General features: G+C 35.8%; 1 protein-coding gene across 3 annotated transcripts in view; it reads right to left on the reverse strand.

Annotated features, from left to right (window-relative positions):
- The window catches only part of ZC3H14 (zinc finger CCCH-type containing 14), a 53,633-nt gene that overhangs the window by 13,669 nt on the left and 26,755 nt on the right, over positions 1–13,209 (reverse strand). For 2 of the 3 annotated variants that reach the window (XM_043989868.1, XM_043989870.1), the window contains 4 exons: positions 6,397–6,471; positions 5,311–5,470; positions 4,457–4,689; positions 989–1,109 (listed from right to left, as the gene is read on the reverse strand). In XM_043989868.1, coding sequence (XP_043845803.1) covers positions 989–1,109; positions 4,457–4,689; positions 5,311–5,470; positions 6,397–6,471 — 589 coding nt within the window. The remainder of the gene's footprint in view (positions 1–988; positions 1,110–4,456; positions 4,690–5,310; positions 5,471–6,396; positions 6,472–13,209) is intronic. The other variant, XM_043989869.1, reaches the window with a different exon arrangement.

The following is a 13,209-nucleotide window of genomic DNA, read 5'->3' on the forward strand; positions in this document are numbered from 1 at the left end:
AGGAAAAATGTATACAGTAAAAATACTAAAAACAAACAACTTTTAAAAGACTTAAGAACAAGGATCAATGAAATGACCAACCACAATTCCAGAGAACCAATGATTGAATCATTCTACCTATACTCTTCACTGTAAGGCAATGTCAAGAGGCAGAACAAGACACATTTTTTTGACAGGGTGAATATAAATCCTTGTTTGCCTGACAATGAATATCTGTTACAAGAGTTTTTCTTTTTTTCTTTTCTTTTTTTTTTTGGGGGGGGGGGTGAGAGTGAGAGAAAATAAATGAATTAACTGTACAGTAAAATCTAAAAAAATCTAAAGTAAGGCATTGATAGTACAATGATCTTTCATTAGGGTTATAAAAAAGCATTTTAAAAAGCTGAATACACTTTTGGATTGAACTGAAGAATTTCATAATGAAAAGTCATTACGTTGAATCTATAAAGCAAAAATTGCTTTTATGTACACCCAAATTTACATGTAACTATCAGGTTTGCTAAAGTAGGGAGGACATCAATACTGGAAAATATTCCAAACTTGTCAGAACAACAACAACAAAATCTACTAAAAGCTTTGTGATAAGATTGTTCCACTGAACTAGGCTAAGAAAGTTTCATCAGCAGAAGGCCAGTGTTTCCTCATTATTTTATTCAATAAAGGTAACTTTTGTTAAGGATCTTAGTTATTATTAGGTGCTTAGAGAAAAGTTTCAATGCCTTGAAAAATCTGTCCTCTTGAATACGGGAAAAGATACACACAAACTGTGACAGTTATTGATCTTACCAAAGTAACAAGATCTTTTCAAAGACAAAGCCAAAAATCTGAGTGTATTTTTTACCAATTTAAACACTTGTCAGTAAGCATCTCTAAAAAGGATGCAAAGCATTATTTGCATGTGCAAAGCATGTGGCCAGACACACTCCATAAACAACAAGAGCTGAGAACTGAGGCAGAAATGAGGAGGGATTGGTTTTGTACCACTTACTTGCAGGACGAAGTTGGATGGTGATAAGCACATTCATCCCCATTTTTGCAGGCAGGCCAATACTTGCAGCGCTCTGGCAGTTTCTCCAGTTTCTGTGTGATACTCAATTCACTCATCTCAACTGTGAAAGGACGAAGATTCAACAAGTCTCTTGTTAATTTCATATTTTTTTAAGTGCCATGAATTGTCTAACTCTTACTAATTCTGGCAATAACATCTAATAAGAAAAGATTCTAAGGAAATACATATCTGCAACTGTGAGAATCCAAGAGTACAATGACTTAGCTGCACCCAAAGTTAAATGCAACCCTGAAAATGGGAGCAAAGGAAGTATAAATGAACTGCATATCTCATTCAAAGTGTATCTTTCTTTTCTTTTTTTTTTTGGTAAGGCAATGATGAGGGTTTAAGTGACTTGCCCAAGGTCACACAGCTACTAAGTGTCAAGTGTCTGAGGCTGGATTTGAATTCAGGTCCTCCTGAATCCAGGGCCGGTGCTTTATCCACTGTGCCACCTAGCTGCCCCAAAGTGTATCTTTCTTTATGATATATATGGTAACTACACACTACACTTACCCAATGTTAAAGTAAATTCCAATTCTATCAGCCATACAAGAAAATCCTGTGCAAACCCCATCACATAACTGTCACAAAACCATGACCACTATATGCCCTCACCTCTGCCAATACATACATATTTAAACACATACATCAAAATCACACTGTTAGTTGTCACAGGGACTTCCAATTCTGGGGGGTAGAAGACTCCTAGATCCAACAGATAATCTGAAACAGAGCTAGAGGAAGAATTTCACCTCTCAACATCTGAAACAGCATTGTTTGAGCCCTCATGAAGGCAGGGATGAAAATCAAAACATTATGACATGGCCTTAAGAATAAAAGAAGAAATGTACCACCCTCTTTCTATTGGAAAAGAAGAGGATTAGGAGAGTGGATTAGTAATGCAGTCTCTCAGACTTAGTTACTCTATCTGTTGGCTTTACTTTTTCTTTGTAGTAAGGGAAGGCTCCTGGGGATGGGAGGTAGGAACAGCACACCCAGAAATGACAAGGATAGAAACACAAAAGGAACCAAGTAATTTTTAATACACTCTGGCAGGGAATTGTGTGATGCCCTTCCTATAAAAGACTAAAGGAATTCAGAAGTAAAACAAAAAAATCTTTCTTCTCCTATTCATGAGTTACAGAAGAAACATAAAACGCAATATAATAAAACATATATAGGTGCTTCTTGACTAGAAAATCAAAGAGTTTATCAGTATTTGAGGGCAACTTTAAAGAGAAATTACACTAGACTTCTTTGTATAACTGCCAAGTTATACTGGATATAACTAACTTTCCCTAATTTCTTTTCTGAATATCTTCCATAAAATACTCTTTTCCAGTTTTGCAGGCTCCACTACATCAATGTCATTTCTGCTGGCTCTGGTAGGTAATGCTGTTGCCTTTGCTAGGTGTGCATCAAACTGTATGGAACTTACACATGCAATATCATGGGCATGCGCCAGTCTCCTGATTTTCCCATAGTGTTGCCAACTTAAATACTCAGTACGTTGCTGCAATTCCACAGGGCAAAGAAAAATACTGTGCCAAAAAAAGTTTGAGAACCACTGATGTAGTAGTATCTGTGATGACAGAAAAGTGAGCTGTCCTGAAGAAAACACACTGCTGACAAATGGGAGGAGTTGTGCTTGAAAGAGAGAGGCTGGAAGTCCCACATCCTTAACACTTATCTCTAGCAATTCTTTCATAATGGCTGATTACTTAAAAACACCTTCATTATACTTTACATACACATAAGCAATCAAATTGCTGTGCTTCTTTTCAGTGTTGAATGCAGTAGGATGTTTCCTAAAAAAACAGAAGGTATAAATTCTACACCTACATTTAAAGGAATTATATAAGAACTTTTCAGAAACAGCATCCAATATTAAGCTATTTTAAGGCCTAATATAGGGCAAAAAAAGTATCTTCTCTATTTCAGCCTAAGCTTAAAGCAGTCAAGAAAACAATATTATGAGACCTTTATATATCACTTTTTGTTTGTTTGTTTTTGGCAGGGCAATGAGGGTTAAGTGACTTGCCCAGGGTCACACAGTTAGTTAAGTGTTGAGTCTGAGGCTGGATTTGAACTCAGGTCCTCCTGAATCCAGGGAGGGTGCTTTATCTAATGCGCCACCTAGCTTGCCACCCCCCCCAATCATTTTTTTTTTACATCCCAATTGCTCCCCTCTACTTTTGACTGTAAGGGGCTTAACACTTAGATAATGCTACCTTATAGGAAATTCCTACTACTGGATTTTTTATTTACTCTACCTTCTATGCCAATCACTAGCAATCTAATCGTTCCCAATGGAATCACAGAAAATATCCTAAGATCTATCTGCTAAAAACCACAATAAATTGCTTCACTTAAATACAGATTCTCATGATCTAGATTTACAAAATTTTAGAGTTAGAAAGGACCTTAGAGGTCACCTAGTTCAACCTATACCTTAAAGAACTATCTACTATCTATAAGTAGACAGCTATCTCTCACTAAAAGACTTCTAATGGAGCAAGGAAGGGGGAGCCCTCAGGAAGACACACATACTATCTCCAACAACCAATTCCATTTTTGCAGCTTTGGGGGTACATCTTTTGAGCAATCAATTTTAATATACATACTAAGACATAGTTCATTTTATAGTTAATTCCTCCAAATCCACAACTTTTTAAATCTTTTGTTCTTTTCAAGATTTAGTAATTATTTCCCTATCATAGGATTATTTCTAAACCTTTAGAAGGTTTGGAGAACTTGACAGTCATTCTCTCTGATCATAATGAAAATTTTTAATAGTGAAGTTGTTGCTACTAGGTATACTAGATTAGAGAGCAAGTTAGTAATGATAATAAACATTCACCTACCTAAAATAAAAGCAAGGGAATGGACAGAAACTCTTGCAGTCCATCTATTTTATTGTAAGCAACCTTATACACCATATCTTTTTGATACTTCAATTAAGTGCTATGGTTTCCTAAAAGAGCTAGTGAGCAAGAAACTTCTATCACAAGGAATTTCACTGGCATAATCAACAGCTGGACTAATCCTCTAATTACCAGGGAGACTTAACAAGTGTATGAGAGCATATCAATTTATAGTTTCTTAAAAAAAAAAAGACACCAAGAATGGTCTTTCAGACTTGAATAGGTATAGTAGACTATTCTAGTTGAACACTCAAAAACATTAGCATATATTTGGATTTTATGCCTGTCTATTCCCTTTTCGTGCTATCTACAAAACTAAATGGAGAAAAAAAAATTAAATCCATATTTCCCTGATAAAATTTTCTGGTAAAGAAAGGATGTCTTTTGCACATACAAGAGAAGATTTTAAATCTACAATCAAAAGATTTTTCTTCACAGGGGAAATTTCCCTATAAAAGGATGATCTGAATTCCAAACACACCATTTGAAAAACTACCATCTGGGTCATCAAGCTGCCTGCTCATCAACTGTGACTGTTGCGGGCGGAGGCCTTTTAATCCCTTGATTGTGGATGCATTTTGGTTTATTGGTTTCATTCCTTCAAAACATATGTCCTCCTCCTCTTGATCCGACATGTATCCTGGGGGGCTTGGGACACCATCCAGCGTCACTATAAACTTGGGGCTTGCAGGTTTATCTGGTTGTACAAGATCTCTGAAAGACAAATAGAAAATACCATAAATTTAGGGAAATGTGAATATAATTTTGAAAAGTAGTAGAATTTCTACTATAAGCACATTTCAGAACAACCTATCACTCTCTCACTTGCTGAAAATGCCACCAACAAGAAATGACTAGCTGAGTCTTCTTTCAATGAATATTCCATTTAATAAAGTGATTAAAAGGTACTATATTATCAAGTAAATCAAAATTTGTAATTGTATTCTGTCCACTAACACTCAGTCAAACATTTTAAATGTGCTAAGTACTTAGCTAAGCACTGGGTATACATAGAAATCTCCTCACCCTCAACAGTCCCTGCCTTCCAAGATTATACAATCTAATGGGAGGGGGGTGGGGGTGGGGGTGGACCAGCACACATACAGTTACATAAATAACTAGTGCAAAGGAGATGAAGGAAATTTGAAAGGGGAAAACACTAGCAACTGTGGAGACCTTACATTCTAACAGGGAAGACAACATGTATACACTTAAGTGTGCAAAATGATTAAGTATATAAGATAGATTTAGGAGAATTTGGTAAATTTTGGTGGCTGGGCGATAGGTAAGGCTTCATATTTAAGAACTTTTCTTGTAATAAGACAAATAAGCTACCGTGTTTGTATGAGGCGTCCTGAAAGAACCCGAAGTGTATCTGCAGTCTTCATTCCAGATTCCTGGTTTGGTGTCGCCACCAATTCTTCTGACAGCTTTGGTTTCTTCAAAATAAATGATCTTGTGTCTGCGTGGACCATGGATTCCATGTCATAGTAATCTGACCCAAGAAAATTTGCCACAAATATATAATTATTCTTAAATATACCAGTCATTCCCAGAATCATAGCTTTAAAAGAGTAATAAGCCATCTTTTGCATAAAAGATGATTATCCAGCATATATAATCACTACTCAAAAAATTTCAAACAAGATGACAAATGTTTATCTATAGCCAGTTAAAGCATTTTTAACCTGAGGCATAATGCCAATCATTCTTCCTATGGATGCTGTTCATCTTCATGTGGAGACAAGATTACCACTCCTTTCACAAAGCATTCAACTTCTCTTAAAAGTCCTAATTGGGGTGTCTCAAGTACTTTACTCCAAGTAATTGATAATTTAAAGATATAAAATCTCTTTGGAAAACTTGGATAGGTAGTTAGCAGTCCCATAATTGTCTAGTTACTACTACACCAAATGTCTAGATATTGCCCTAAGAAACCAAGCTCTCAGACAACACAGATCTGTTTAATCCATTTTGCAGAGTGCAACTTGCAACTTAGAGATGGAAATTGTTTCAATCTGTTTCATATATCAAGCTATAAGGAGTGAGGATGCCCACAGAAGTAAAAAGTAAAGAGAGAAGAGAAACCTAGTAAGGAAAAGACATAATCTTCAATACAATGAATGACAAGTTGTCAACATAACCACCCTGCACTTACATTACACTATAAACAGATTTAATCATTAGCAGGACATCAACTAGCTAAAGAATTGGAATTTAAATGTACTTTTTCTATAAATGTAGCAACCATCATGGAAGCAGGGACAAAAAATATAAACACTCAGTTTTATATAATCTAACTTTAGGGAAAGGTAAAAAAAATCCAGACTCTTAAGGCCCAACACATGCATACACACAAAAGAAAACACACACCATCTGAAAACTACAGTACCACAAAGGAAATTTAAAGCTATTACCAACCTTGACTCATTTGTAAAGTTTCCTCCACTACTGGGTCAATTTGCAGTCGGGAAAACAACTGCCTTTGTTGAGCTCCTAAAGATAGCATGGATTAAAAGAAGATTTCACTAAATCTCAAAAATAATCAATACCTACATGTTTAACTTAAAAGAGAAAAGTATTTCTATGTTTGAATATAATGTATCAATTCTCCTGATTGTAATCTTTAAAGAAATCTGATGATCATATTCCAACACAACAACACATCCATGCATCACCTGAGAAAAAGCTATACTTAGGGTTAACAGCAACATAGCAATTTAGAATGCTGTTGGATTTCTTGCTAGTAGAAGACCTAAAGTCAGTGTTTCAAAACTGGGAGTGATACTAAAGATGGAAAAGAGGAAGATCATAGAGCCATTCCAAAGGGGTTGTTCAGAAAATGGAGCTGTGGGAGGCACCAATGAGCTAAGTGATGGTGAAGAGAGGCAGGTGCAAGACATTTGAAAGGTATGAACCAACAATCTAACTCCTTGGCCTTTCCCCCTCGTCCCGCCTTTAAATTATTTAAAGAACAGACATAAAAATTGAAGCACTCCAGCTACCTGGGTTGTGTCAGGCTTCTGCTTACAAATGTGAGGTGGAAAATGACAAAGTTTAAGAATTCGTTTTTAGAATTTAGTATTAAGAATTTAGCATTTAAGAATCAGTATTTCAGTATTCCATTTGCTCATAAAGTATAAAAATTCTAATTATTTAGATTCTTATAAGAAAGGCTGCATTTCAAGCTGAATTGCTTCGTTTTCTAAAGAGCCTCATTATTTTCTAGTATTCTGAGAACCTAACATATATAATTTTCATTCTCCATAGTATATTGAAAATTTATGGAAGAGAAAGTCCACATATCTTTAGTTTTTCATATCCCTGACACTCCCTATAGTTAAGGTGCCTTGTACACAGAAGACACTGAGATACATATTAATGATGTACAACAAAAGGCTTTAACACTCCAAAGGGGAATAAAAAGTCAGGATTGAGTAAAATGGAAAAATATCAACATGATAACTGAAAGATAATTACATTTTTTTGTACATAGGGTTTATCTGAACTGTAGATGATAGCACAACTAAATATCTACTTTCTACTTAAGTACCAAATTTTATTGAAATGGGTTACAAGTTAAAAATATGCCTCAAAATATCAGAAATTGTTGTTTCAATATTTAAATAGCATAATAACCTTTAATAGAGTACCAAAGCACAGCAAAATTAGTTCAATAAATTCAAAGTTACAATGGCTCAAATAGACACACAGATACAAAACATCACACAATGAGTTGAAAGAAAGACCTCTCTCTCTCTCTTCATTCAGAGAATTAGCATTCTTGTCCTACTCTTAAGAGAAACTGACATAAGGACTAGAAAAAAGAGAATGGAAGATTTCATTCCAAATATATTCAGATACTAAAACATTTCTGAGAAAAATAAAGTGTGTAATAGTTAATAACTTTTACCTTCAGATAAATACACAAAAGATGACATTTATTTTAAGGTGTTTAAAATGTCTAAGCAATATTTTCACGATCCCTTCTAGATCTTAAAAAGGATTATTTTGAGAAGAGAATCCATAGAGATGCTGGAATTCTAAGAATTCTAAGCTTCTGTTTCATTTAAAAGGATTCAGAACTGGCAGAAACCTTACAGATCAATCTAGTCCAAATTCTTTTTTTTACAGATAAGAAAACTAAGGTGTCACCCAAGATCACACAGATAAACAGTAAGCAAAAGAGCTGTAATTAAAACCCAGTTCCTTTTAAATCATGAAGAATTCACATTTGTTCATTAGAAATTCGTAACAAAAGATCTGAATGAACTGCTGTACATCCAAGCTAAGTTGAGATCTGTGTAAGATGGATACCTGAAGATGTACTCAAAAGAATTTACCTTTTTCAATGTTTCTAAGGAAGCCAATTATTTTTATGTCAGTAGTCCTTGACTGTGTTTCAGAATCTTGTAATTTCTCTTGAAGATCTTCAAATTGTCTGTTGCATTCAGATGATGATGTTGAAAATTCATTCATTTTAACCTCCAAAGATGAAATTTTAGCTTCATTCTGTGATACTCTAACGTTTAGGTCAAAAAGATTTGCTTCCACTGTTAAAACTGCTGCCTTCATGCCTTTAATTTCATTAATATCATTGGATATTTTCCTCAACAGGTGTAAAATACTATCTAGCTCATCCAGGGAACAAGAGGAACCTGTTACAGTTCCCAACTCAATTGGCCCAGGAGAGAAGAAGATTGGTGAAGGTGGTGATAAGTACCTAGATGACATTTTCATAGGTTTTTCTATCTCCTTTACTATTAGGTGACTTTTCTTTCAACAGTCTATTACTTTAGACAGTTTCATCAAAAGGTAAAAGCAGAGATGAAGGGCTTTTACCTCAAGAGGCACTAAATTAAGTCTGTACTACATTTTAAAACCTATAATTAAGATAGTGTTACACATTTCCAGAGTCCTAAGTTAAAGTAGCTTTGAAAATGTTGTATAACAACCCACGCTAATTTTCCCTACACCTCAATGAACAATCCCTGAAACTTAGTCCCCTGTTTCTCATGAGTGCTACTTTATAGCTCCTCTTTAAACAATAAACCCCATTATTACATGCAAAAATACATCCTGGCTTGTGATTGGCTGAAAACAAACAATGTGACACATCAGGAATTTTCTATTATTTACCTCATTTGTCAGAAGTACTGAGGACCTAAATCAAAAATTAACTACTTTCTAATAACATTTAAAATTTTACTCACCAGTAGAGAGAATATAATTTAAGTATATATTAATGGCAAATCTTTGATTCTGCATTAGTTCTACAGTCTGCCTTTAAAAAAAAACAAACCACAATAGATTTTTGAGCTATCATTCCCTCTTCAAGATTCATGATACAGGAGTTCGACAGTACCAACTCATGTTACAGCCAAATCTGTACAATAACGATTTATCATAATGGAGTTCTAGTTATATTTTAAAAAGTTAAATGTTAATCTAATTTGTACATCTAAGGAAGACATGCAAACATTACAATGTCATAGCATGTTATTTTGTATAAATAGAACTTTCAAATCCGTGAGTAACAATATCATGATAAAATAGCAGATACAAAATACTTATCATAATTTATGGTGGCTATCCATTAGGGGGTTTTTGTTGCAACTTCTGACTACTACTTTTTCTTACACAGAAGAAATTCTAGTTAATATTATGCCTAGAGTGAAAAACAATTGTTTCAAAGGTGTCCTCTAGTTCTAAATCCTATGAAATATGAAGAAGCTTGCTATATTAGTATCACTAAAATGATCATTTTTAAACAAACATATCATAGGATTTAGAACTGGGAAATACCTTACAGATTACCTAGTCTACCCAAGTTAACATATACAAATGGACAGCACCCCATTCAAGGTTGTCACTTCAGGAGGCTAGTTACAAGTATATATAGACATACATTATAGATATAGATATTTTAACCATACTACCATTACTCAGTATCAGCCTATAGAGCCAGTTTGAGCCACACGTGCAAGAGAAAGGATGTCAATACTTTACAGTGACACTGTAGGGAATTATTTCAATTCATCTATGGGCTAGCCAACTTTTAAAACATAGTTGGACTATATTTGCAGTTAACCGTTTTGGACAAAAATTAATGATTCTTATAAGAACAATGGAATGGTAATCAGGGCTCTGTCACTATCTAGCTAAGTAACGTTAGGGAAGGAGTGAACTCTAGATATCTGTTTCCCCTACCTGTAAAATTAGGAATTTGATTAAAAAACAAATAAACCCTGAAGCCTAAATACTTTTATGAACTTGTGATTCATTTTTACATAATCACTGAAATGCAAGCTAGAATATTATTTTTTTAGAATTTTATTTTCCAAATTCACATGTAAAAGCAAATTTTGACATCAAATTTTAAAACTTTGTGTTCCAACTTCTCTTCCTCCCTTCCCACCCCCACCCCAAGAACTCAAGCAATTCAATATAAATTATACATGCATAGTCATGGAAAACAACTATACATTAGCTAGGTTGTGAAAGAAAACTGATAAATACAAACCTTCAGATTAAGGAATTGTAAAAAAAAAATGTGTTACAGTCTGTTTTCAGATACTATCAGTTCTTTCTCTGTAGATGGACTGCAATTTTCATAAGTTCTTCAGAGTTATATTGGATCACTGTCTTGCTGAAAATAACTTAAGTGCTTCCCAGCAGATCATCTTACACTAATGCTGTTATTTTGTATACAATACATTTCTCTCTGCTTCAGTTCATGTGGGTCTTTCCAGGTTTTTCTGATAGCATCCTGTTTATCATAACTTTTATATAATACCTTAAACTTGACAAAGAATTTTCTTCACAATAGCCCAGCAGAGTAGGTACCATACATTTTGACACTGCAGCCAATCATCATAACTATTTCCCTCCATCCTATTCCCTGCCCATGATATTTACTCCAATTTTATCTTCTTTTAACCTATTCCTCCTCAAAAGTGTTTTGCTACTGACTTCCCCCTCCCCTGCTCTACCCTCCCTTCATTCACCCTTCCCTCCTTATCCTCTTCCCCTCCTACTTTCCTGTAGGGTTAAATAGATTACTCCTCCCAATTGGGTGTGTGTGTTATTCTCTCCTTGAGCTAATTCTGTTTTCTAAATTTTTCTTCCTCCCTCCCTCCTCAACTCTATGAAATCAAGCAATTCAATATATGTCATACATGTGCTGTTATGCAGAATCTTCACCTTCCTCTAAAGTGTTGTGCTTTTTGCAGCTCCCTCCCCCAAACTTCCCTCCTTCCCCTCTTCTCCGCCCCCCATCTCCTTCCCCTCCCACTTTTCCTCAGGGCAAAAAATATATTACTATACCCACTTGAGTATGTATGTTATTCCCTTTGAGCCAATTCTGATGATAGTAAGGTTCACTCACTCCCCCACTCCTTCTCCCTCTTCCCCTCTGCTCCATAAGCCTCTTTCTTGTTTCCATCATGTGAGCTACCTCTCCCCAGTCCACCTCTCCCCTTCCCCCACACCCAGTCTATTCCTCCTACCCCTCAACCCTATTTTACAGGTGTCATCATGGGTTAGCTAGGTGGCACAGTGGACAAAGCACCAGCCCTGGGCTCAGGAGGCCCAGAGCCCAAGTCCAGCCCCAGACATAAGACAACCCACCCTGTTTGCTCCACAAAGAACAAGGATACACAAAAAATAAATGCTTTACAAATACCATCCCTTCATATTCAGTTCAGACCTTTGTCCTCTGTGTATTCCTTACTGAAAAAGTTCTTATGAGTTGGAAGTATTATTTTCTCATGTAGGAATATAAACATTTTAACCTTTTAATGTCCCTCATGATTTCTTTTTACTGCTTACCTTTTTATTATTCTCTAGGATCTTGTATTTGAAAGTCAAATTTTCTATTCAGTTCAGGTCTTTTCATCACAAATGCCTGAAAGTCCTCCTTTTCATTGAAGTCCCATTTTTTCCTCTGAAGATTATAATCAGTTTTGCTGGGTACATGATTCTTGGCTGTAGTCCCAGTTCCTTTGCCTTCTGGAATATCATATTCCATGCACTCCAGTCCTTTAATGTAGATGCTGCTAGATCTTGTTTTATCCTTTTTGGAGCTCCACAGTATGTGAAATTCCTTTTTTCTAGCTGCTTGCAATATTTTCTCCTTGACTTGGGAGTTCTGGAATTTGGCTATAATATTCCTGCAGGTTTTCCTTTGGGGATCTCTTTCAGGAGGTGGTTGGTGAATTCTTTCGATGTCTATTTTAGCTTCTGCTTCTAGAATATCAGGGCAATTTTCCCTGACAACCTCATGGAGGATGGTGTCTAAGCTCTTATTTTGGTCATGGTTTTTAGGTAGTCCAATGATTTTCAAATTATCTCTCCTGGATTTATTTTTCCAGATCAGCTGTTTTTCCAAGGAGATATTTCACAGCATCCTCTAATTTTTTTCATTCAATTGGATTTGTTTTACCGTGTCTTGGTTTCTCATAAAGTCACTAGCTTCCATGTGTTCAATTCTAATTATTAGGCAATTATTTTCATCAGAGAGCTTTTGTACCTCCTTTTCCATTTGACCAATTTGGCTTTTCATGCTGTTGACTTTCTCATGTCTTTCCTGCATCACCCTCATTTCTCCTTTTCCATTTGACTTTTCAAACTGTTGACTTTTTTCTCATGACTCTCTTGTATTGCGCTCTCATTTCTCTTTCCATTTTTTCCTCCCTCCTTCTACATCTTCCTTCTCTCTCTCCTACTTTCTCTTCAAAGTCCCTTTTGAGAGCTTCCATGGCCTGAGACCAGTTTGTATTTTTCTTGGAAGCTTTGGATGTAGGTGCACTGAGGTTGTTTTCCTCTTCTGGGGGTGCATCTTGATCTTCCTTGTTGCTGAAGTTCTGAACTTTCTTTGCTTGCTTATCTTTACTTGACTTTTAACTCCCCACTGGGGGGCCCTGCTTCTAGGCTACGCTACTGTCCCCAGCTTCAGAGGGTCCCAGGTGTTTTGGTTTGAGGGAAGGCAGGTTTTTCTCTCACCTAGGGTCTCTGTTGGCACAATCATGGGGCTGGACTTTACTCACAGCCCAGCCCACCCTCTTTAATCTATCTATAGCTGAAAATAATCTCAGCTGGTATTTTTGTGGGTTTTTCTGCTCCAGGGGTTCTTTTATTGCTGTTTTTGGGGTAATTGTATTAGGAGCTCTGTGCACTTAATGTCTTTCTTCTGCCATCCTGGCTCCACCCCCCAAAAACATTATTTTTGATAAA

This window comes from Dromiciops gliroides, chromosome 2 (assembly GCF_019393635.1).
Source record: "Dromiciops gliroides isolate mDroGli1 chromosome 2, mDroGli1.pri, whole genome shotgun sequence".
Lineage (NCBI taxonomy): Eukaryota > Metazoa > Chordata > Mammalia > Microbiotheria > Microbiotheriidae > Dromiciops > Dromiciops gliroides.